The sequence below is a fragment of the Cryptomeria japonica genome, chromosome 3 (genome assembly GCF_030272615.1).
Source record: "Cryptomeria japonica chromosome 3, Sugi_1.0, whole genome shotgun sequence".
NCBI classification, from domain to species: domain Eukaryota; kingdom Viridiplantae; phylum Streptophyta; class Pinopsida; order Cupressales; family Cupressaceae; genus Cryptomeria; species Cryptomeria japonica.
This window is the reverse complement of record NC_081407.1, coordinates 236,314,645-236,341,104: the sequence shown is the minus strand read 5'-3', so window position 1 is coordinate 236,341,104 and position 26,460 is coordinate 236,314,645. Positions and strand designations below refer to the sequence as shown.

Genomic DNA, 26,460 nt, shown 5'->3' with positions numbered 1-26,460 from the left:
TCCTAAGGGACCAGGGCGCTAGGCGCCATGGTCCTGAAGGACCAAGGTGCTGGGCGCCATGGTCCCACCTCCCGGGACAGCAGGGTGCAAGGAAGGATCAGGCCAAGGTGCAGAAATATGCAGATTTTGATGTCGTAAATAGGTTTCGAGGTCTCCATTCAGGTTCAACGTTGCACCGCCATCATGAAGACCCAAATGCAATCGAAATTGCAAGTGTCGCAATTTTAGGACGCTACACCTATTAAACGGTATAGTGAATTTAATTGAGTAATTTACTTAATTAAATAGAGGAATGCGGGAAATTTAATTAAATTGGATTTAATTAAATAGAGAAATGAACATAAAATATTCATTTAGGAATATGGTCATTTTTATACGTCTACATTTTGCCCCTCTTTGAACTGACATGTGTGCACATGTTATTTCAAAGAAAATGATGTGTTGTTGCGATTTTTATGATCAATGTCATTTTTTTTATGATTTTTATGTCGTGCCCCAGATTTGATGTGTGATGCCCCAGATTCGATAAACGATGGTGATAATGCCCCCTCCGGAGATGAATCAATATTTTGAAAATTTTGATTTGATTTGACAATTGCTTTTGCGGCACAAAATTTTGGCTAGGTGAAACATTGAAATTGATTCATCTCCTGATAATTGACGTGTTTTAGGGTATGATGGAGACCACGAGAAAATTGCATGCCCATTTCCCTAACCCTAATTTCATTTTTCCCTATAAAAGGGAAAAAGTGCTTTGATTTGCTTCATTTGTGCTTGTTGACTTTGGAGAAAGAGACTTTTGAAGAGAAGACAAAATGCCTATTCCTTATTCCACGCATCGATTTGAGTGCGTTTAGAGGCATCGGAGACCTACCGCATATGGACCGCCGGTAAGTCAACCCTTTTGACCCCTTTTTGATTTTTCATTTGATCATTTTTAGTCAGTTTTTTATTTTGGAAATTTGGTTTTAACGTTTTAGGGCGTAGGGGTCTTCGTTTAGTGCATACGATAAATTAGTTAGCGTATAGGGTATTAATTTAGGGTAGCATCCGAAAATGAATAGGTTAGCACATGAAAGTTTTAGGTTAGCACATGATGAGAATAGGGTAGCACTTCGGGTTAAAAAGGTAGCGCATAGGTCAAACCTAGAGCATAGGGTCCACAAGGGGTCGCATGGGTAGGGGGATTTAGCGCGTAGGTTAGACCTAGCACATAGGGTTAAATAGGTAGCACAAGCATGGGATAGGTTAGCGCATGTCTCGGTTTTAGCACTTAGGGTAGGTTGGGTGGCGCATGGAGAAAAAAGGATAGTGCGTAGAGTTAGTCTAGCGCATAGGGTGGACATAATAGCGCGTGGAGAAAACAAGGTAGCGCATGGGTATAGTTTAGTGCATAGCCAAGTTAATTTAGTGCATGGAATGGTTTTTGCAAGTTTTAGTGATGTTTAATGTGAAAGTTTTCATAGGAAAAGGTCAGTTTTGCCTGTGGAGGTGGATTTTTGCCATTTTGCTCGGTCTTTTGTCATGTTTTTTATAATTTGTCCAATATGAGTATTGATATAACTTGGTTTAATTTGTGATTGTTCAAGTTATTGATGTAGATATATTAATGTGTTGTTTTGATCAAACCATGATTTGATTTGTACTGTTTCAAGTTCAATGTGTAGAGCCTGATTTGTGTTACAAGCTGATATGGGTTGGAAACTTGAGTTGTTTTACAAGTTGATATGGGTGGGAAACTTGATTTGTTTTACAAGTTTATGTGATGTGGAGACTTGAGTTGTTTTACAAGTTTTGATATGGTTTTTGAAAACTTGAGTTGTGTTGCAAGTTGATATGGAATGATATGATGTGGAACTTATTAGTTTTTTTTGCAAATTGGTTCATGTTTTTGATGTGATTTTGATTCCGATATCTTTGTTTTGATGTGGACACTAATATTGAACTCATTTTGCATTTTGACAAGAGTGATTGGGAGTGATGCAGTCGCGGGAGCGGTTCCCTAGACCTTGGGCATTGATACCACAGTTAGCACAGGTTGACCTAGATGTGATAGAGAGATGTGGCCTATCATCCTTGTTGGACATGCCTCGGTTCACTATGAACCGAGGTTTACTTACAATGCTCGCTGAGAGGTGGCACAGTGATACGAACACCTTTCACTTTGCTACCGGTGAGATGACAGTCACTCCAGAGGACTGTTATAGGATCTTACGGATTCCCATAGCAGGTTCTTTATTGCCATATGAGCAGATGGAGGAGGGTGGTACTGAGGCATTGCGGCACATTTTCCATGATGAGACGGTATGTGGGTATGAGATCCCATGGCAGGGGTTCTTGGATCTAGACTATGTGCCTCTCCCGTCAGTACTAGCAGGGTTCATCGGTGGATTCCTTTGTCCTGATCACAAGTCAATGGGATTTTTTGTGAGTTGGGGATTGGTTCTTGAGGATATGGTGACCCAGGGCCACAGGTTTGCTTGGGGATCAGCCATGTTAGCCCACTTGTACAGGGACCTTCATGAGGTTATGTATCTAGGTTACGACAGTTTGTCAGCTGGCATGATGCTTTTACAGGTATGGTGCTGGGAGCACATTCCAGCAGTGAGATCACTGGTGGACAGAGATAGGCCTACTGGGCGGGCATATGCTTATGGTTACAAGGGTCTAGTTGTCCAGCTTAAGCTGGGCAAACTGGAGCATTGGAGGAGGGTCCTGGATGATATAGATATGGTCGTTTGGCGACTGTATACAAATTATGAGGTCTTGGCAGAGGATGGGCTAGAGATGCCTTTTGTGTTTATGAGCCAGTTTTTGATAGGGCAGATGCCCTTTGTGATAGAGAGATTTTAGGTAGTCAGGGTTTTGAGGCAGTATGGTCGGCAACAGGGTATACCACAAGGGACCTACTTGTATGTGCGTCGGAGACAGGACGTACCTGATTAGGGTCCTACCATTGATAGCAGAGCAGCTGTAAAGGAGTTCTGCAGCTTAGCGGGTCAGATATGGGACTATGCTTCTGAGATATTAAATGCAGGGATGACCCATGAGTTTGCTGGTTTGTTTGCAGCTCGTGTTGTTGCCAGGATATCAGACCCTAAGGAGATGCGGCCAGCCTTCAATGATGAGGAGGATGTTGGGGGAGATGGAGATGATGGAGGTGGAGGCAAACGATGGGGGAGTGGATATTGGGGGAGGAGAGGAGATAGAGGTAGAGATGGGGGAGGTCGAGTGGAGAGAGCAGTTCGACGAGCTGTGATGGACAGGAGGAGAGGAGGGCTGGCGATTGGAGCAGGGGAGGAGGGGAGACTGGGAGAGGTGATGGCAGTGGTGGGAGGGATAGATGAGTGGAGGTGACCGGCATAGAGGAGGAGGACTGATGAGTTACCTCCACTAGCACCTAGGATAGGCAGAGGGATAGGGGGTACCCCTTCACAGGTGCTCCTACGAGTCTGAATCCCGACACATGTGGAGGATGCTCAGATCAGGACCCTGCAGTTGACAGTTCAGCAACTGTAGGCACAGCTATTGATGCAGCAGCGTCATATTACTCAGCTGACTCTAGAGCGAGATATAGGGATACAGTGGCACAGTCGGGCAGAGGAGCTGGTAGTGAGCATTCAGAGAGCGGCAGCAGGGGGCCCGATGAGAGATATCATGAGAGAGTTGTCCTCGAGAGTGAGGGAGGTGGAGTATTATAGATGCCATTATGAGGATGTCATGCCTAGGGAGCACAGAGTACAGAGCTTTACGCAGGCGAGATTGAGTCGATCTCAAGAGACTGGGACATAGTCAGAGAGCAGAGGTGTGACGGGGCCCTCGAGATAGGATCCTCCTAGAGATCCAGGAGCTGGGACATCAACTGCAAGACCATCCCCCTTAGGAGATAGTCATACTTGAGAGACAATGTCTCTATTGTATTTTTAGATCATTGTTTTGTTTGCACTTGGGCATAGACATGATAGATTTTGTACATTTTGATCATTTTTGATATATATAGATGACATCATTTTCCTTGATCATGTGATGTGTTATATGGATGCATGTTCTATGTGTTCTTTCTTTACTTTATGATGATGTAATGCTTAGATAGATGATATGATGCATGATGTAAATGTATGATGTATGCTTTGATATGCTATGAGATGTATCTTGAAAATGAGATGTATGATAATGAGAATGATGTGAGATGTATCTTGAAAATGGATGTATGATAATGATAATGATGTGAGATGTATCTTTGAAAATGAGATGTATGATTTGATATGCAAAATGATATGCAACTACTTTTAAAAATGATATGCAACTATTTAAAATGATAAGCAACTTATTTTAAAATGATATGCAACTATTTGTTTTTTGGAGCATCCTCATTCTACATTTGTCATCCTGATATAACCATATGTTATTTTGCTTTCGATATATGTATCATCATTGAGCATTGATTTATTTAGGATATGTTGAAAATTTATACAAGCATAATGGTATAATTGAACCATAATGACCTAAGAAAAATTTACATGATGTTTGATTTTGCAAGATAGCACAAGCGTCAAGGTATAATTGAACCAGGATGACCAGAGTGCGGATTGCATATAAACAGACAAGATTTAAACCATTTGTATGAGTAAAGTGGAATCATGTCTTCAGTGATATTCGATGTATCACGTCTCGAGACAAGTATTTACATAGTACAAGTGATCACCTCACAGATAGAAGACTAAGAAAATATTGGAGTTTTCCCATGATCTCTAGCTTTGAAGCATTAGTGAGAAAATGTAGAGAATCCAATAATTTAAAAAGTTCAAATGCAAAAATAGTCAAGACTTTATGTGATAATGCAACATTCAGTACTTCAGAAAATCATCCATCTTTGGTATTTGTGATTCTTGTTGTAGTGATCCAATGTTTTGCTTTGCGATGTCTCAAAGTTTTTGTTTGTTGGATGTGATGTTTCTGAGTTTTACCAATAGTCTTGATGTCTTGAATGTGTTGCAAGTTTTGAAGATTTATTGCCCTTAGCTAAGTGTACCTCTTGATGCGAATGTGCAAGCCATGGTAAAATGTGGTGAGAGGATATATGGATAAGCCAGGATAGTGACTACGCTAAGTATGTCCTGACTGGATATTTGTTAAGTGTCGGGTGATGGTAGATAGTACTTTACTGCAAGTGTATAGATATAGATGAAGGAGTTGTTCTTTCACAATGGCGCCTATTACCAGGTTTTCACCAATTGTTTTTATTGTACCTTTTTATTTCTTTTTTCTTGATTTTTTGATTTTTTGTTTGTTTTTGCTTTTTCCGTGCATTAGGCTACATAAGTGTAGTATTTCTTCAGATGAATGTTGTTAGTTGGTTCATTGAGCATATCTCCTTTTGAAGTTGTAAGCTGATAAGCCCCTGATCCATAGACTGATATGATGACATAGGGACCCAACCAATTAGGTTCAAATTTCCCTTTCTTTTCTCGATCTTGTTGATTTCTTGGATTTTCTTTGAGGACAAGGTCACCAACTTCGAAGTTGCGAGGGATGACCTTGTGATTGTAGCTTCAGCACATGCATTGCTAATATGCTTTGAGATGAGTGTAAGCATGCTGACGCCTTTCATCTAATAGTTATAGTTCTTGCAATCGGTTGACCCGATACTCTTCATCTAGGATTAAGTCTTTTAGAGATACTCTGAGAGATGGAATTTCTACTTCCAGTGGTAAAATAGCTTCGGATCCATAGACCAATGAGAAAGGTGTTTCTCCTATAGGTGTACGGATGCTGGTTCTATATGCCCAAAGTGCTGGATTGAGTTGTATATGCCAATCTTTGCCTGCATCATTTACTGTTTTCTTGAGAATCTTCAGTATTGTTTTGTTGGATGCTTCTGCTTGACCATTCCCCAAGGGGTAGTATGGTGTAGAGAACCGATGTTGTATTTTGAATTGCTCACATAGTTCTCAAACATCTTGGTTTTTGAATGGTCATCCATTATCGGTGATGATGGAACTTGGAATACCATATTTGCAAATCAGATAGTTTAGGATAAAAGACGCAATTTGCTTTCTAGTTACTGTGGTCATTGGGACTGCTTCTATCCACTTGGTAAAGTATTATGTTGCAATTATAATGAACTTGTGTCCATTTGAAGATGAAGGATGAATTTTGCCGACCAATTCTAGTCCCCACTGACAAAAGGGCTAGGATGTTGTAAATGGTTGAAGTTCCTGTGCTGGTGCATGTATCAAATTACCATGGATCTGGCATTTAGGACACTTTTGGGAAAAGTGGTAAGAATCTTTCTTCATTGTAGGCCAGTAGTATCCCATCCTTAGAATATTTTTAGCAAGAGTAGTCCCACTTGAATGTGTTCCACAAATACCTTCGTGAAGCTCATGTAAAGCAAAATCAAAATCATTATGATCAAGGCAATGAAGAAGAGTACCATCTAGACCTTGACGGTATAAAGTATCAGCAGTAAGGGTATAACAGGAAACTTGTCAGATAAAATTACATTTTTTATTACGAGATAAGTCAATGGGTAGGATATTGTTCTTTAGATAATAATATATCGGTCCAAATAAAGGCAAATCCGAACTAGTTAAGGTATAGACAACATGGGATTCAGAGTGGTCATAGGCTGGGGAGAATAGTTGCTCTACCAAGAACTCGTAACGACTCTATTGCTCTGGAATTTGTAGTAATGAAGCGATAGTAGCCATGGCATCAGCTGCTTTGTTGTTCAACCTTGGTATTTTCTCGAAGGTGATGTGTACAAAATACTGTTTGAAGTCATCCACCATTCACTTGTAGGGGAGTAGCTTGTCATCCTTTGTCTGATAGTCATTGTTGATTTGATTGACGACTAGTTGCAAATCTCCATAGACCATTAACTCTATGATTTTCCATTCTACGACCATTTTGATGCCTATAACCAATGCCTCATATTCAGCCACATTATTTGTGCATGGGAACATAAGCCTATATGATCTTGGTATGGTATGCCCTTCAAGAGTGATGAAAAGAATGCTAGCACCTGAACCATGTTGGGTGTAGGATCCATCGAAGTATAGGGTCCATTGTGTGGTAGAAATAGCAAGAATGTCCCTGTCCAGAAATTCAATCTCCATAGTTTGTTTTCCTGGTAGCGGTGCTTCAGCTAGTTGATCTACAATTGCTTGTCCTTTGATGGCTCTTCGTTCAGTGTATTGGATGTCAAATTCACTGAGAATCATGACCCATTTAGCCAATCTACCAGTAAGAGCTGCCTTGCTGAGTAGATGTTTGAGAGGATCAATTTTTGCTACTAGCTTAATTGTGTGTGCCAGCATATAATGTCAGAACTTTTGAGATGCCAAGAGTACTGTTAGAAAAGCCTTCTCAATGAATATATAGTTGAGTTCATAGCCATTCAGTGTCTTAATAATGTAGTAGATGGCTCGTTCCTTTCCTTGTTGATCTTCTTGTGCTAATAGTGCCCCCAGTGATATATCTGTTGTTGAAATGTATAGAATAAGGGGCTTTCCTACGACTGGTGGTACTAGAACTGGTGGGTTCATTAGATACTATTTGATTTGATAAAAAGATTCTACACACTTGGTCTCGCATCTAAAAGGTACATTCTTATGGAGCAAATGATTGAATGGTAGACTTTTATCAGCTAGTTGAGCAATGAATCGCCTGATTGATTGAAGTCATCCTTGTAGAGATCTGAGTTGATTGATATTCTTTGGTGGTGGCATTTCCATAATGGCTTGTACCTTTGCTGGATCCACTTCAATACCTTTAGCTGAGACGATGTAGCCTAGTAACTTTCCTGATGTAACCCCGAAGACACACTTCTTAGGGTTGAGCTGAACTTGGAATTTCTCCAATCGATCAAAGATTTTTGTTAGGATGCCGAGATGTTCTGCTCTGGTGAATGATTTAGCTAGCAGATCATCCACATAGTCTTCCATGAATGTGTGCATCATGTCATGAAAGATTGTTGTCATTGCTCTTTGATAAGTAGCCCCTACATTCTTTAAGCCAAAAGGCATAACATTCCAACAGTACATTCCCCAAGGACAGGTGAACGTTGTTTTATCTTGATCTTCTAGGGCTATTTTTATCTGATTATAACCTGAGAAACCATCCATTAGTGATAGCATTGCATGGCCTGCTGTGAGGTCTACAATTATGTCGATACTAGGTAAAGGAAAGTTGTCTTTTGGACAGGCTTTGTTGACATCTCTGAAATCAGTGTAGATTCTAATACTGCCATCTGGTTTTGATATTGGCACTATGTTAGAGATTCATTCTGCATAGTCGATGGGTCGGATGAATCTGACATCCAATAGTTTCTTTAGTTCAGCTTTGACCATGAGTGCCACCTATGGATTCATCTTTCGTAGTTTTTGCTTGACTGACTTAACTCTTGGAGAGATGCACAAGTGATGCATGATTAAGTGTGGATCAATTTCGGGCATATCTGCATATGACCAAGCAAAGTTAATTTTCTTTTCTTTAAAAAAGATGATAAATGTCGATCTTTCCTCCTCTGTTAGAGATTCTGCTAGGTGTATGTTTTTTACTGCCTCTATGGTACCAATGTTGATTGATTGAGTGGGCTCAATCAATATGGGTGATCGCTCATGAAAGTGTTTTGGAAGAGTGTCAAGTCTCCCATCTTTAGGTGCCTTAAAAAAATTTTCACCCTCAGATGCGTCCTTTACTTTTACTTTTTTGTGATCTAGAGTTGCCATTAACTGGTTTTCAGCATCACATCTTTTATTTGGTTCATTTCTGCAACTGAGAGACTTGGCACTCCCTGGTTTGTAGACATCGTTACTTTGTTCACTAGTAGAGCTTGTTTTCGGGTTAATGGTACATAGGTAATGGATAATAGATTCATCATCTGGGAAAATTGGTATATCATGTATTTTGGGTTCGTCCCAGTCAATGAGGTCAGGAAAGACAAGCAGTAAGGAATCATTCGGTGGATCAAGTTCTTCTACTGTAAGTGTCAAGATAGAGGTTTCATCATGATTGGTTTTGGTAAATAAGTCAAGGATTTCGTCGAGGTCTTTGATGGTATCATCTTCCGTATAGATTTGTTCGTAATGTTCCTGTTCACTTTCCTTGGCGTCGTAGATATTCTGCAGTCCAAATTCAAGAGGTCTATCTTTTGCATTATGTTCTTCCTGAGAAAGGGATATGGTACCAGTATTGTCAGTGATATTTGCAGTAGTATTTGAGCAGCTACCCCATTCATATTCATTGGAATCAGTCTATGAGGTATCATCCCAGATTCTATCAGTGTTGTAAATAGGTATGTTGTAGGGTGAAAATAGATCTTTGATGATGGATACCAGTTTGATAGTTTTTGTTGATTCAGTGTTAGATCCTGCTTCTACTTTCTGTATTTGTTCATAGACTGTGCCTCTTTGGGGAGGAATAATAGTATCAGGAGATGTTTCTATTGGTTTTTGAGATATTGATTTTTGAATATGAGCTACTACTGCAGATATGGCCTTTTTTGTGGCTTAGAAGCTTTTCCTAATGTTTCCTATGTTCTTGACGTTCACGTGCCTTGCAGATTGTTTCTGCTGACTCAAATAGTGCTTCCTACCAAGATTCTTCTTTGTACTTCTTTGCTTTCCATTGAGGTTTTGGAGTTATGCGTGGTGTCCTTCTTAATAGGAAAGTCAGTTTACAACCCAATCCTATTTTGTCTCTACTGGGCTGTGAAGGAAGATCTATGGGTTCAGTGACTCCTTCTTTATGTTTTCCAATAGGTCCTTTACCATCGTATCCCATTTGCTGCATGATTAAGTAGCCCTTTCCATATAGGTGTGTTAGTAGAACTATATCCAGAGCAGCTACTCTATTATCTTCTTCCTCATCTTTGTATAACCAGCTAAGAATGTCTTTCTCTTCTGATTCATGTGCTAGAGTGCCTAGTTGGATGAAGGTACCATCAAATTTGGTGATGGGCTGAGTTACCTGATGTGTTGATGTAGTAGGCAATCCATGAGATCTGGGTGATGTTGGTAGTTTGGCCAAACACATGGGTTCCAAAGAGTATTCTCCCATACCTTGTTCTCTGATTTGCATTTTCTGCTCGAAATCTCTAGGTAATGATTTGGGTTTTGCCATCTGTAGATCTGATGTTGAGGATCTCTATTTTTCCCTATTATAGGGAACCAAACTGTCCTGGGCTGCCCCCATTGCATTAAAATGTTGAAATGGATTGTGATCAATAGATATGGAGACCTCTTGTCCGTTATAGGGAAATTCGACACACTGGTGATACGTAGAAGGCACTGCTTGCATTTCATGTATCCAGGGTCGACCTGATAAAATATTGTAGGTGAGGTCTATGTCTAAGACCTAACACATAGTATCTTTTTGCATTGGTCCAACTTGAATGGGTAACATCACGGTTCCTTTAGATGACCTTTCCTTATCATCATAGGCCTTTATGGTAATCTTTTTACGGGGATCAATAGACTCCTCTAAGAAGCCTAATGCACGGATAAATTTTAAGGTACATATATTAAGTCCAGCTCCTCCATCTATTAAGACTCTTTTTACTCGGTGTTTATAAACAATGACTTCAATATGGAGAGGAGTGTTATGCGGATGACTCAAGGAAGTATTATCATGCTTGGAGAAGGTGAGATTATGAGGCCCTATCATATGAGCGACCATGGCTTGAAATATGTATGTATCCAGATCTTGAGGTACATTTGTTTCCAATAGCGCTTGCTCCAATATGTTTTTGTGTTTTGGTGACAGTTTCAGTAGTTCTAGTATAGATATCTCAGCCGGAGTTTTGCGTAGTTGGCTGACTAAATCCTATTGGATTTTTGGTGTAGTGGTTGTAGGTGTGGTATGTCCCTTCAAGACATATTTCTGAGCTCTAGTGGTTACATTGATGGATTCATGATCATGTTGGTCTTGGATTGTGATGACATTTACCTGATGGTCTTTAGCTGATATGTGATTGATGGTGTTATTGTAGATGTGGTTGATATGAGCTCCACGTGCATCGTTTGAGGTTGAAGCTCCATCTTTGTTGTAGTTTGGAAGAGGATTTTTAAAGGCTCCGTGGTCACCATTTGTTTTGAGACCATCTACCATTAAGTCACCCCAATCAATCATGTCTTGAACAATGTTTTTCAATCTCATGCAATCGTTCATTTGATGACCTTTGTTATGATGAAAATCACAATAATGTGAGTCATTCCACCAAGGTGGTTTGATTTGGGGTTCATAGTTGCTGATTGCAGGCAATGAGAGAATCTTGTTTGCCAAAAGCTCTCTGAATGCTGACTCTAGTGATTGTCCCAGTGGTGTGAAGATACGTTCTTGGAAATTGTTAGTATTGTCATGCGAATTGTTATTGGGTCCTTGATTCGTGGTTTTGTTTTGAGTATCGTTGGTGTTGTTTGTGTTGGGTTGACCTTGATTGGTGTTTGGTGCATATGTGTTAGCGTTTGGATTAGTACCTTTAGGATTTTTCGTAGCTTGAGGATTTCCGAATAATGTGAGCATTGGTTGCTTGAATTTTGGATCATGTGATTCATTGTTGCCTTTGTTTTTGTTTCAAGTCCAGAATCAAGACTTGTCTAAGTTGCTGTTGTTTTGGTTATTGTAGTTTGATGAATTTGTTCCTTCTTTGAAGAATTTGAGCGTTCCCTTTTTGACACATGCTTCCTCTACTTGAATGTCATTTTCGATCAATTTAGCAAAAGACGGTATGCATTGGAGTTTGAGCCTATAACTCATCTCACCATTCAAGTTGTCGATGAAGATTTCCATTTTCTCCTTTTCAGGAATATCTCGAGGATATCGTGATACCATACGTCGCCAGCATTGAAGGAATATCATGAATGTTTCATTGTTTTTGTCAAATTTAGGTACATCTGAGTTTGGAGGAAAAGGGATCATGTGCAATCTTCTGTCAAAAGGATAAGGACAGATTTCGTTTAATGACTACCGCACTATTGTCCCTTGTTGCATATCTTGCATTTGTCTTTGTAACATTTGCATTTGTTGAGTAAGGGCAACCAAAGGTGCATTGTTTTGCTGAGGGAAAAGTTCTTCCCTTGTATTGATCCTGGGTTGAAATGGTGTATGGAACAGTATGTTTTGCTCGGGAATGTATTGTCTTGGTGTATGTTGCTCTAGTATGTTTTGATCCGGGATGTTTTTTCTTGGTGTATGTTGTTCTGGTATGTTTTGATTAGGGATATCTTGTCTTGGTGTATGTTGTTCTGGTATGTTTTGATTAGGGATATCTTGTTCAGGGTCGCGTACTTCCCCTTCCCGTTGTCATTCTTGATATTCGTAGTGTTGAGGTCGCGTTCTAAACACATTTGTGTCAAAGTTTTCAAGGACTTTGACTCCTTTGCTTGTGAGCATGAGCAAGTATTTTTCTTTGTCATTTTCCATGAGCTTTTCTACAAGATTTTGGAATGAAACACTTTCTTGGCATTCCTGAAGAAGCTCTTCAGAAATTTCAGTATCCTCTAGTGTGGACCTTCAAAAGGATTTGATAACCTTCGATTCATACTAGATTCTACTTGTGCCTCGCTTTGTTGGTTTTGTTGAGAGCGAGTAACAAGCATTTTAGTAGAAACTTTCAGTGACGAAGGGGACAAAATCCTCTTCGATATGTTGCTCGGGGGTTGGTGGTTCAGGTCGGGGTGTGTTATAAGTGATACACTCATCGGGTAGGAATGTCGGATTGATCCTTCCTCCACGGTTTATGATTTGATTAAAAGTAGATTTTTGACAATATGCCCTAGTCTTTAAAGGCTCTTTGTCAAATTCGTTGGATTTGTTTTGGATATAACGTTTGACGTGATGAAGGAATACTCGATGAGATTTGAAGAGTTGACGATTGATGTATAAAAACTTGTTTCTCTTGATAAATTTGGAAAAACTTGGTTGTTGTTTCCTTAATGTGGTGTTACGATATATATTCTTTCTTCTCAGAATATGGGGATTAGTCATGCATAAGTGATCAATGGTTTCCTTTTGATTTGTTTTGGATATAATTGATCTTGTTTTGAAAATTCAAGTTTTACTTTTATCAAAGTGAAGGTTTAGATTCCCCTTCACGACAAAGCGTGTCAAATGATATGGATAAAGTCTCCCAATATGGAAACTTGATTTAGCAACCTGAGGTTTTAAACAAGTGTTTTTGAGATGAAATTCGTGAGATGATAAAGGACCCCTTTGTTACTTGTGATGACGTTTCCAGATTTTGATAGGATAGATATGTTTTATCGTGCGATCAGTTTTGGATTTTTACAACATTTGTTTGACACAAATTTTGCTCAAGAAATAGTTTTTACAGCTTTGTTTTTGCTACTCTATTTTGACAAAAAATGATGCTGATGAAAAGAGGCTTCCAAAGATGTTTTCTAAATTTTCAAAATTCCTCACTGTTTTGCCCCCTGTTTTTCTGATATTGGTCACGCGCTAAAACAGAGACAAGATGCGCTATCAAATTTACTTCATGCGCTAAATAAAGGACCACACACGCTAGGCTACCCCCTGCTACGCGCTAAAGTTTTCGACTACTTAAATTTTGTTTTTTGCCTAGCTCAAAAAGCTATGCGCTAGTATGGGTCTATGATGCACTAACTGTTAAACCCTACGCGCTAAAGTGTGACTCCTATGCGCTAAGTTGATGCTTCAATGCGCTATGCTGTTTAACACTATTTTGAAATTTGGATAAAACGCTACTGTTTTGACTGGACGCGCTAACTTTATGTTTTGATGCGCTAACAAATGTACCCTATGCGCTAAGAAGTTGTTCTTACACGCTAAACTGCCCTGATTTTTCCTTTGGTTGGTTTTTTGCAATTTTTGGATTTGATTGTGAGTTTTTCAGTCTTGATGGATGATTTTCTGAAGTAGTAAATGCAAGCACAGCACAAAAAAGACAACCATTTTGCCTAATCTAACAAAAAGTGTATGTTTTGTGAGGATGTGTTCAAATCCCCAATGTTTTAATAGGTTTGAATACGAATAATACACTTCAAAAAGACTCTTTATTCAAAGGTCATAAATAACATCATAGCCCACTAGGCTCGATACTTCGTCAGCTCAAATAGCCATGTCACCCCCTAGAGGGCGCCCATTCTTTTGTCTTTTGCCAGAAATTAACTCAAAGTGAATCGCTTTACAATTTGAGTAGTTATCTTGGGAGAGATATGGTGAGTGATCTTGGGGGCAGATTCTTCCCCACCCTTGCACTATGATGTTATAAATGTCTGGTTACTGACTCGGCTCAAGGTTTCTATTTCTATGGTTTGTAATTAGGCTTCCTGTTTGGCCATCAGTGATAAACTACTTCAGGAGGCTTTCCAACCTTTAGAACAAAGGCTTTACGTATCTCGAGGATACTGGGGGAAGGCTAATCGCTGCACACAACCATTGAAAAGGACTTTCATCACTTTCCACTTTTGATTATAGTGGGTTGGAATACTTGGCGTCAAATTCGTTTCCCACTTAGGTCGTTCCTTTCACACTGGCCATAAATGGCTTTAAGAGTTGATTCCAACTCCTTGGGAAGGCAGGCCTGCTAAAGGATTTATTGCTTGAAGTAAAGAAAGCTTTAAGAGTGGTCTGGATTTTTGATCACCTAGTTAAGGGGAGAGAATATTCCTTCCACTTTCGAGAAAAGGCAAACAATTTTTTTTAATTTATTTTTTTTAGCTTTTAAGACAAATGATTTGCTAACTTCTATTGGGAGATGTTGCTCCAAAAAGCATGGTGTTAATTTTATTTTCCCCAAATCAGTGATTATTTAATCTAGGAAAATAATCAAGTCAACAAAGAAAAAGTTTGATTTTGGATAACAAAAGGAAAACGGCAAAAGGGGAATAACTTCCCTCCTTTGATTGTAACAAAAGCTTTTAAGTGTGGTTCTTTCCTTTGTGAAAATTTTGAAATGAATCCTTTTATACACCAAAAGATGGTGAGGTTCTTTTTATAGCTACTTTTGCAAAAATGAAGGTTTGTATGGTTCTTTTTAAAGCCCAAAATAAATTTTTCTCCTATGAAAGCAAGAAATTTTTTGATTTGTGGTTCTTTTTATAGCCCGAAAAACAAGTGAATTCAATTTTAAGAATGAAAGAAGTTCAAAATTTTAAACTAACTTAACTAAGTTAGTGAAATTCTAACTATCTTAATAATCTTAAAACTAAGCTCACATCTGCAATAAAATTGTTAGAATCCCTCAAAAGAACAAGCTAAAAACGTTAGATGACGGGTGGACTTCAACAAATCTAAATTTTACCCTCAGTTACAGATTTTAATTTTTTTGATTTCTGTCTGTTTATGATGCGCTACAAAACAAACTGTACGTGCTACAAAATAACAGTGATGCACTGAAATAAATCAGTGATGCGCTATGTTGTTTTCGGGATGCGCTACTTTGTGTTCTGGAAGCGCTGCTCTGTTTTTCTCCCGCGCCGAGACCTACAGGAAAAGTTTAGTATTGTGATGCGCTAAGGAAAAGACTTCACGCACTATATGATGGACCCAACGCACTGAACAGTAAACCAGATGCGCCAGGCTGTTGACCAGATGCGTTAGGGAATGCTTCCCACGCGCTGATTCTCATTTCCCATAGACCTGCAAAAGTGGTTAAATTTAAAAACTGATTTGATATATGGGGTAATGCCCCACGATGGGTGCCAGAAATGTATGCGGGAAAAGCAGGTCGATAGAACTCAATATGTGAAAAACGGAGCTTTATGGAGCCTTGCCCACACACCCACAGGACTTCTTGGTGCAAGCTACGGAGTTATGAAGTATGGCTTAGCTTCCCAAGGATGGTTCCATGGTTCTCTATCTTGCACGGTCCCTCAAACCAATGTTTTTGCTCTCAGATCACTGAGCAAAATGGTTTAGTGATGACAAATGCAAGAACGAGGGATGTTTTTGTTGATTTTAAGATGAGATGCATCCTAAGCTATGCATGATGCTACAAATGCAATAAACTAGTTATAAGATGACAAGGTTAGTAAACAAGCTATCCTAGCATACTATATTAGTTCATGATTTAAGCTAAATGATAAGGAACATACTCTAAATTAGCATATTTAGATAAATTCCTATTTAAAAGAGAAGCTAAAATGATGAGCATAAAATGAGATATGAAAGCTTGAATGGATTTAAGTATAAGTGTGATGCTAAAGACTCGGATATATGAAAATGGAGGAATGAGAGCTCTATTTATAGCCAAAATAGGGCAATGGATGGTCAAGATTGAAAGAGTTAATCAAGGGCCAAGTTTGAAAGTTGGGAATCCATGTTTGCAATTGGCACCAATGAAATGGTGACAATTGTCAACATAAGGTTGGTTGAGAGGAGATGTAAGAAGCATTAAATTCTTGAGAAGACCTCATGGTTACCCTAGGGGTTAAGGGTTAAGGTTAAGTTAGGGTTATCCATTGGATAAAGCTTTTACCCAAAGGATAAACTCTTGTGCAAAGGTTTAGGAATAACCATGGTCAAAGCAATAAATGCTTGATGAGACCCTTGGGTTAGATGGAGGTTGAGTTTATGGAAATTCTTTAACCATGTAAGAGGGTTGAGTTAACCATTAATGGTTATGAAGACTTTGGGGATAAATTTGTAAGAGTCCTTCCAAATTTGGGGGATAAAGGCTTTAATGCCTTTTGAAGACTTTACTCCAATTTTGAGAAGTGACGTCCTCAAATTTAGGGAAAAGGGATAATGGATGGGTTTGGGTTAATTAATTAGGTTTAGAAGAATCTAGAAGAGGTTAGAAAGAGGGTTAGGATGCAAGTGGGAGGTGTAGGATTTTGCAAGTGGGTGAGGGAAAATAGGTTTTAATTGAATTTAATTCAATTTGGTTGTAATTAAATAAATTAGATTTATTCAATTTAGGATAACTATTTTAATTAAATTTGAATTTAATTAAAAAGTGGACAGGGGCTTTAATTGAATAAAATGAATTTATCCTATTAAATGGTATAGTGAATTTAATTGAGTAATCTACTTAATTAAATAGAGGAATGTGGGTAATTTAATTAAATTGGATTTAATTAAATAGAGAAATGAACATAAAATATTCATTTAGGAATATGGTCATTTTTATACATCTACACATCCCATTATACTTTGAGATCGCAACCCTAAGAAACCAGGAAACCCTAGCTTCTGTCACCCTGAGGTGGTAGATGGCCATTAAGATGGTTGTTGTAACTGCCTTCTTTTTTATCTGATCTTGATTCATATCTTTTGATAAATGCACTGGGAGATTTCAATGCTTTTATTCTCCTACGAAAATGTCAACAACATTAATTCTCTCTTATCATCTCGCGCTACTAATGATCTCAAATCTTGGAATTAGGTGTGAGTCAAAACAAAACTATGTCACTGACCCTCCAACATGTGGCAACATGGTGAGGAAAAGAGATGCCCCAATCACTGAAAACCTTAGAAATCTCGTGGGGAAGCCACGTGGAATATGCATTGTCAGGATCTTGGGACACCTTGTTCATGGAGCAGGAACCAAACACATAGAGGCACGATGGGGAAGCATCAGAGAAGAGGCACGGGCCTACCACAAAATACTGCTATAATGCCATGTTGCTTAATGCGACCAAAATTTCAAAGTCTGGCACAAAACAAGGAAGGAAACAACTCGGGACACAAAACATATACTTGATTCATAGCTTGGCGACTTTTAGGGGCTCTCCATGAAGGAGAAAGAGATCCCAAAATTTTTGGTTTCACACCAAGCCTGCTCAAAAAGGAAAATAGGAGGAAACTAAATCCTCGCAAAGGTGGACTACAAGGAATCTCAGTCTGCATCTGAGAGTGGCTGATGATTTTGTAGTTCTACAAAAGCAAGGTCCAGGGAAATCATTTCCCAAAAAGAGATGTTGGCCAGGGTAGGGAGTTTTGCCTCTAGCTAGAAGTGGAATTCGATGAGTGGATGCATGATCTATTCAATTCCAAGGATGCCAACACTCGGTGCAAGGTCCTATATAGGAAGGATTGGTCTTGGTTCCTCTGTCCAACAGGTCTCAAATCTAATTGTTGCCTAGTGTTGTCTCATCTGGTAAAATAGGAGAAGGGAGTCCCAATTGAATCTATCGATCAATTCTTCCCTTCACCTGGGCCATTGAAAATATGAGGGCCATCAGGGTGTTCTTGCACTTGAGAGCAGACAAATTATATTGAATAAAATCATTGGCTCTCTTGGCAACTAATCTCATGTCAGTGATACCTACAACAATCAAGGCCTCATTATCTATTATGCACATTTTTTTGATAATGGCTTGGGACCGAGCCACCTTAGGGGCAATGCCTTCCAACATTCCTACAAAATAATCAATTCTTATTCTACTAAGGATGCTACATTTGATTTGGAAATATAGTATGGAGTTGATTTTAAAATCCTTTCTAAACATGGATATAATGGACATAGTTAAGGGTGTATGCACAAAGTGTTGAGGCTCTTGTTAAATCTACATTACACTTTTCTAAAGATGGTTTAGGTTTCCAACCTCCTCCTTTGTTGGCATCCTCTACTTAATTATCTAATGCAACTATCATGTCTTCTTCTTATGAAGAGAAATGTTTTTTCTTGCTACTAACCTTTCATCTAAACAAGAGAGTATTCACTAGTGTTTCCTAAAGCCAACTTGCTTACTCCTCCTCTTCCAAAATGAAAGAAAAATTGTAATCAATAAAATCTTTATTTTTGTGTGCATCATCAAACACATGGTCATTCCACTCATGAATTCCAAGCCTTGGAATCTAAAATACAACAACTTATCATATTTGGTATCATTCAAATGACAAGTGATAATGAGTTACACCTTTTTTAGTTCCTTCTAAATAAAAAATATTTATATTATGTGTGTCTTCACTATGTGACATTCTTAGCTCTATATGGTTGCTCATTGTCATTCATGATTATCTACAATCTCAAGTACAACCATTTTTTTCTACCTAGTAAGAAACACAATATTATCTAATGTAGTTTTCCTTGCCTACTCATTAGGAGAATGGATAACTTGTTTTGAGTCATGTATCCATGTTTAAGGATCTCATCTAATTCTCTCATGTGCATCCTTGTTTGAAGATCTCCTTCCCTTTGTAGAAATGGGCATCCTTGGACAAGGATCCTCCCCTCTATTTGTCTCTTTGATAGTTATATATCATCAATAAGGATCCCTTTACACTTTTTGCAACATGTTTCTTTTACAATTTGATCTCCTTCTCACTTAAATGTTTGCATCCTTTATAAGAATATTCCTCTTAGCTTGGAACACATAAATTTTGAAAAGGAAATCTTGTTGGTGATTAAAGTTGTTTATCCTTGATATGGGTCTCTTTATTACTTAATATATCGATATTGAATTAGTTTTACATCTTAAGGGGGTCATATGAGCCTCCTCATTGCTTATAGTCATTCATTATTGTACCCCCTAAGTGGTGGTGCTATGTTGCATAACACCCCCTAAGACATGGTTATCAATTTATCTTTAGAAACTTGCATGACATATAACCTTTTTTTATCATCTACAATAGTGTGGCTTACTAGCATGATCTCTTAAATAATTGATAATCTATAGATCACCTAACATAATATAACTTGCTAACCAATGACATCCATATGACTAATCTTGATCTTCCAACATAACACAACTTCCTATCTTGATTCATTCTAAAATGAGTATTCATTTTTGCATTAAATAGTTGCCTTCTTTAAAAAAAATGAAATGAGTACCCACTTTAGAATATGTACCCATTTAAAAAATCAAAACAATTACTCACTTTGCATGGGCATAAATTTTGGTTTAGGAGATTGAACCTAAATGGGTGTACCCATTTTTTATGAAATGGGTACTCATTTCTTTCAATATTTTTTTTTATGCTTCCCCTAAATTATGCAGGCCCAACTTCTTGTGGGTGCCCCTTCCCTTCTACCAAAAAAATTATCAAGTACCTCACCTTGGTCTAAAAATCATGTGGAAAATAAAGATAATCCACACTACTAAGGTTCTAATATTTATGATAAATATTATTTGTAGACTATACTTTTTGATCTCTAATGCAAAACATATAATTTCCTATAATTTAGACATTAAAAAAGCCACAAGATCATCAAAATCCTCTATTTCATCACATTTATCTAACCCTAGCTAGTTGAATAATTTTCTCTATACTTAGATGTTAAATGTAAGGTATTCGAGTTTTTGGGCATCCCCTATTATTTTGGAAGGCCTCTTGCCACCGTTCACTAGTACATTATTTAAAGAGTTGTTTTTTTTCTTTTGGATCTCTAATACTCTTTCTTTTATTGGGAAATTCTAACTTTATATATAAGTTTGTGTAGCCACTCATGCTTATTAGTCCTCTTGTTAGGCCCCATCTAAAGCTATCCATGATAGACTTACTAATATTCTCAATAATTTATTGTGGGCCAATAGACAACATTCTTATAGATTTGATTGTCATTTGGGAAATCCATTATCTACCTCAAGATAAGGTTGGAATGAGAGTTATCAATATTTAACAACAAATTCAAGCACTATGTGTTAATTGGGTTACTTGAGATCTTCAAGGTGACAGGAAATAGAAAAATATTCTCTTTTGAAAAATGAATGAAGGATTATCTTATGGTAAATAGTTCTAAAGGGGATTGGTCTACATACCATTCTCATTTCTACTACTCTTATCAAAATCAAGGGTTCATTTCATGTACAAAGCATCTGGAAATGTTTGGGAAATATTAATTCATTTGATGGCTTCCAAACTAGTTTTTCCTTCAATGATCACAAACTATAGCTTTACTAAATTCTGATTTTTTCCCCTTCAACACTCTCTAAGCTCAATTTGCATTAGGTCCTTTTCTCTTTACCTAACACTTGGCTATAGAGAATATAGTTTTTTTGGAAAGCTCTAAGACTTTAGCCTAATATCGCTTTTACAATGGTGTTTATTTTTCTAGGTGTTTTCTCTTAGCTAAAAAATTGTTCATCTTGTTCTTTGGACCAAGCAATATGTCCACCTTCCTACTAAATATATTTTTTCAACATACCTTCTAATATTGCCCAAATGTTCATTCTACATGGTGATGGATTCATATTCTCTTTGCAGCCTTCCATTTTCTCTCATAAAGGATTGTTATTTTTTAGTATACAACCCCTTTCCCTACTTATATTACTTTTTTTGGAACTATCGTTATAGTTGTTATTACTTTTCAATTATGAAAGTATATAAATTGTGCTATTTTTTATCATGAGAATATTGATTGCATTTTTTTAATAATTGTGAAGGGAAACATGGTTTGTTTTATTTACTTCCAAATTTAAGCTCAACAAAAAAAGGTGGTTGTAAAATTACAGTGCTTATAGGATTTTCATAGTCATGAGGGGAACACTTCATGCACTATGAGTGAGGTTTCACCAAATGGTATCAATAAATTGCACCATGCTTATTAGGTTCATAGGAATAGTTGCAACCGTGGTCATTTCTTGCCATCACTAACATAGTGTGGGTTGTACACCTCCCCTCATAGGAAAATAACCACCTCTTTGCAATTCATCATGATGAATTATCCCATACTATGTTTATGAACTCTCTAACTAGCATTGTTCCATGTAATACACTATTGAATTTGCCACTAGGATGGGATGTCTTTCCTCATTGTGCTCTATTAACTTACCTCACAAAATGGGTGGGTGGCTTCATTGGTGTCTAATGATCATGCCAAATAAATGGCTATATGAATGGATGACCCCCCACAACCCCACCTTGGCACTACTACATATGCTGAAATATTTTTTTATTTATGCATTATTATAGATTTTTATAAATACACATAATTTATATTAAAGTGTTTTCAATAACATCATATGAAACTTTCTTAATTACAATGGTAACAAAAAGAAGCACTTGATTTTGTAAAAACCATGTATGTATGTATGTATGTATGTATGTATGTAAACAATTCTTAATACAAATCTATAAGAATAATTCATTTTCATTTAACTTCAGAGTCATTTCATTTTTAATTTAAAAACTACAAAGAAACAAAATTACAACATCATAAAACTCTTTGACCCTATGAATTAAAAAGAAAAACAAAAGATATCTAAAATATCTAATTATTTATCATATTACATATATAAATACAAAGAAACCAAATTAAAACATCATAAAACACTTTGATCTTGTCAAAATTAAAAAGAAAAACAAATCTACAAGAACAATTCACTTTCATTCAACTTCAAAGTCGTCTCATTTTAAATTAAAAATTTAACAAAAACAAATTAAGACTTAATCATACCTTATATAAAAACATAAAACACTTTGACCCTCCAAGGAAAACCCCCTCATTTTCATTCATCAATAATTTAATGATATACAAATATACAAATAACTAACTCAGCCTCTCTCCACGCCAACATGCTTATCTTTAAGTAGATTTCATTCACCCTTCCACCTCATATACAAATACTCTTCTTGCCAACAGGCTTATCTGAGTTAGATTTCATTTCATCATAACATTTGACCTGTCACCCTTCCACCTCATAAACATCAGCATTACTGATAAAACTTCACATCAAACGTTACATCATATGATGATGATGATGATGATTAAGATTAAACTCCCAAAAATAATCTGGATTGCTCCTTCCAATGTTCCTTGGCCTGCTTCACTCTCAGTGCTCTTTCCATGGGCAATCTTTCCTTCCACACCTCTCTACACCTGTTCCAACTAATCACTCAGATTTTGTATACAAAAACAAAGGTACAAAAAACTTTTTTAAAAGTAAAGCACTAACTTTGCAATTAAAAAAGCCTATAAAGTAGCAGTATCCCCACAAGCAAATGGTGCCCACAGAAAGATGAAGAAGAAAAAACAAAAGTACCATGACCTACATTAACTGCAGCACTAGAAAATTGGGATGGCCTACTTTAAAAGAATACTAAATTGCAGCCATAGAAAACAATTGCTTTGTTGGTAAGACAGCGTTAATCTGTGACAATTATTTTTCTAGTGTGATGATATTTGAAGTGATTATCCATTCACATTGTTAAATTATAAAAAGTATTTGTTTAAGTTTAAGAAAATACAAATAACAGTAACAATTTGAAAAGCAGTAATGTCAGTGTATTAGGCTTTTTCATAATGGTTTGGTTTGATCTGTCTGATTTGTTTTTTCTAGATACTGTTGGTTTCATTGTTTCTTTTGATCTTCTAAATGAAAGGTTTGACCTAAATTTGGGAACGGTTGTGATAAACCTCCTTAAATTTTTACCTTAAAAATCTTTAGTGACAACTGTTGCTATTTAAAAGATTTTCTATGATTTTCTATAATTCCTTAATTACCATATTTATCAATTAAAGTCATGTAAGTTTTTCCCTTTCTGCTTGCAACTTTATGAGATACTTTTTATCATCAACTTTTTCAATCATGCTACATGATCTATCATCCAGATGAAAGAAATAGTTTGGGATCATACTACATTACCTGTTCTCTAACTATTTCTTTCATCCTGATGATAGATCATGTAGTATGATCAGAAACTTTGATATTGAAAAGTAAACACATAATTGAAATCAGAAAGAATAATACTAATTTATTTATTTTTTTAAATGAATATGATTAAAAATATTTTTTTTGGAAAATTTATGTTGTTTTTACTTCTAAAATATTCTATTATAATTTGACCAACTGTAAAAATATCATATCTTCACACAATAGCAATACTAATAATTTTGGGAAACAGCTTAGTACTCAGTAGTAAAATAGTACACCTGAACCAAATAATGGAAGCATACCCAGTTTACAGTTTATATTATTATTTTTCTAAAACTTATTGCTAGTTGACAAACCTTTTCTTGAGAAGCAATCCTGATTGCACTAAATAAACAGAATTGGCATACACTCCCATCTGCAATAAAGGACACCATTAAGAATTAAGAACATGGCATAGAACTTTGATCATATTGAATAGATATTGGAGCTTGATCGTGGGTTTTTACTTCACCTGTCTACAAATAGGACACATTGACTTCTGCTTTGCAGCCTTTACTCCTGCTATGGTTGGTACAGAGGCACTGGTACAGGCACAACTGTTGCAGAAAATATGTCCACATCCCAGAGCAATTGGCTCAAATGCAGTGTCCTGCAAGATAATTTTAGTATAAGTCTGCATTTAGTCATAATTATAAAAGGAAGAAAAGGGGCATGAATTTAACAAGAGATGAAAACCCAAAACAGAAAATTTCTGAGACTTACTAGGCAAATGGGACAGTTGAGATTAAAATCCAGATTTGCTGATTCCAACAGTTTACAATTAATACTAGGTCCAGCAACAGCAATGGTAAATTCAATACTATATGTACAGGCCTCCCATGCTTCACTTGTATACTTCTTGCCTTGTGAGCAGTTGATTTGGAAGGCACAGAGTTCTATTAACCATGGGGATTTCAGCAGCTCTAGTTGTTCAGTATGCAATCTGGACTTAAAGTGTGGAGTGTGGGTTGAACAGTGGACCTACATGGAAACATGAGTTCATAGAATCAAGTAAAATTGCAGTACAAATTAATGTTGAAGAAATAAAAGAAAAGATAAAACAAAATAACAGATTTACAGATGTACTAACTTTACTGTATTTCACCAGCAGCTTATTGATTGCCTTGGCATTGGTAGCTGCATATGATATAAGCTTTTGGGCCTGTGCTATTCTTCTTTGTTGATAATCTGCAAACAGATATCTAGCCCTCCATAAGTATCTCCTTAGATCGGAGGAAATCTGATGATGGAGCAGGTTCTTAGCATGGAGATTGAAGCAGCCAATTACAGCAGATATTTGCCTGTTCACTTCTTTCACAAAAAATCTTTCACACTCTGCAGAAACATTTTTGAAAAGACAATCCATCAGAAAAACATAATAGATTTTTTCCTTTTTTCTTTAAACACCACAAAGATAAAACTTGCTTGAGTAAATGCTTTGGGAAAAACAGTGTATAATGAAACCATTCTCCAAAATATAATCTCCTCCTGAAACCCATGGTCATGATGAAGTGATAAACAATATAAGGAGAATGAAAAATATTAGTAGCATGAACTTTGGAATTACCAGCTAGTTGCAAAATCTCAACTTCACTGATGACTGATGATGGGTTAAGAAGTTGCAACACAAATTGTCCTCTCTTTGAACAATACACATGCAATTACATCAAAATCTAGACTAATAATGTTTGATCTGTGGAAACCTTAAAAACTTTAATAAGGAAGCAGATTTTAATAATCATGTCTACAATCTTGCAGTCAGAGTTCATGATATTGGCATGAATTGATTTTAGATATGAATGATGCGTTGGATCAAACTTTATGATCTCTTCTCTTGCTTTCTGATTTCTGATGATGGATCATAGAGTTTGATCCAAAAACATCAAAGAAAACCTCACATCTAGAAATAAGTCATGCCAACGTCTGCAACCTTATGTATCAGCAAACTTAAATCCAGAAACAATTTATGCCAACGTCTACAATCTTAAACATCAGCAAACTTCAGAGTCAGTAGATTTCCACAGCCATAATGATTATCATGCTTGCTTCTGGATTCAACTGCGTAGAATTTATTTGCATCAATTAGATCACACTCCATGAAATTCATTTGCCTGTTCACTCTACAGCTCTCTCATCCTAATGATAGATCATGGAGTGTGATCTCAAACATAGATACAAATAATATCTACACAGTTGAATCCAGAAACAAGCACGGTAATCAACAAACTATCATTATCTTATGATCCAAAGCATTTATGGGCAAAGGTCAAAATTCTAGCCACTAAACTAGTATAAACTATGGATGATCAAGCACCAGGCATTTCCAGATAGATGATTGAACAAGAAAGAGAATTACCTATACAATGTTGAGCTGATTCAGAGTTAGCTATTGTAGTAGCAGCCTCTACATTTGGCAGTGTCTCTAACTCTCTCTTTCTGTGAATACATTCTTTCATAAGAGCTTTCAGTCTCTTATAATCAATGTAAAAGTATCCTTTCAATAGACGCCCACTTTTCATGTTGACGTAGTGCTGAGAAAACTTAGGTCTAGGAATTCTCTAAATTACTGTAATCATACATGCTTCCTTGCTTCTTGAAAGCCTTCACCATAATTTTATGCTGGTGGAACTTGTTTTTGGTTATATAGCCTTTGAATGTGAAACAAGTAATGGTGAAAAGGGGTTAAAAGATCCTTGGAATAATATGGTATATGTTTAGTGCGTTCTGAGAGGGGACTGATACGCTTGTCTGTCCACAATTAAAATATTAGTGGCAGTGTGTTTGTTTGCCGTATTGAAACAGACAAAGTCAAATTAGGCACCACTTGTATTTTTATTATTAATTTACTTATGGTCAAGCAGGTTTGCTTCCATACATAGGACAGTAGGATGTT

At 37.0% G+C, this 26,460-nt stretch overlaps 1 protein-coding gene across 1 annotated transcript; it reads right to left on the bottom strand.

The window, feature by feature from the left end:
- Positions 1-22,352: 22,352 nt before the first annotated feature.
- Positions 22,353-26,240, bottom strand: LOC131074394 (probable E3 ubiquitin-protein ligase BAH1-like 1). The gene is made up of 6 exons (XM_058011017.2): positions 25,924-26,240; positions 24,658-24,902; positions 24,291-24,548; positions 24,040-24,177; positions 23,885-23,943; positions 22,353-22,753 (listed from the first exon to the last, which is right to left on the bottom strand). Exons 1-6 carry the CDS (start codon positions 26,084-26,086, stop codon positions 22,648-22,650), a joined length of 969 nt encoding a protein of 322 aa, XP_057867000.2. The 5' UTR covers positions 26,087-26,240; the 3' UTR covers positions 22,353-22,647.
- Positions 26,241-26,460: the final 220 nt, after the last annotated feature.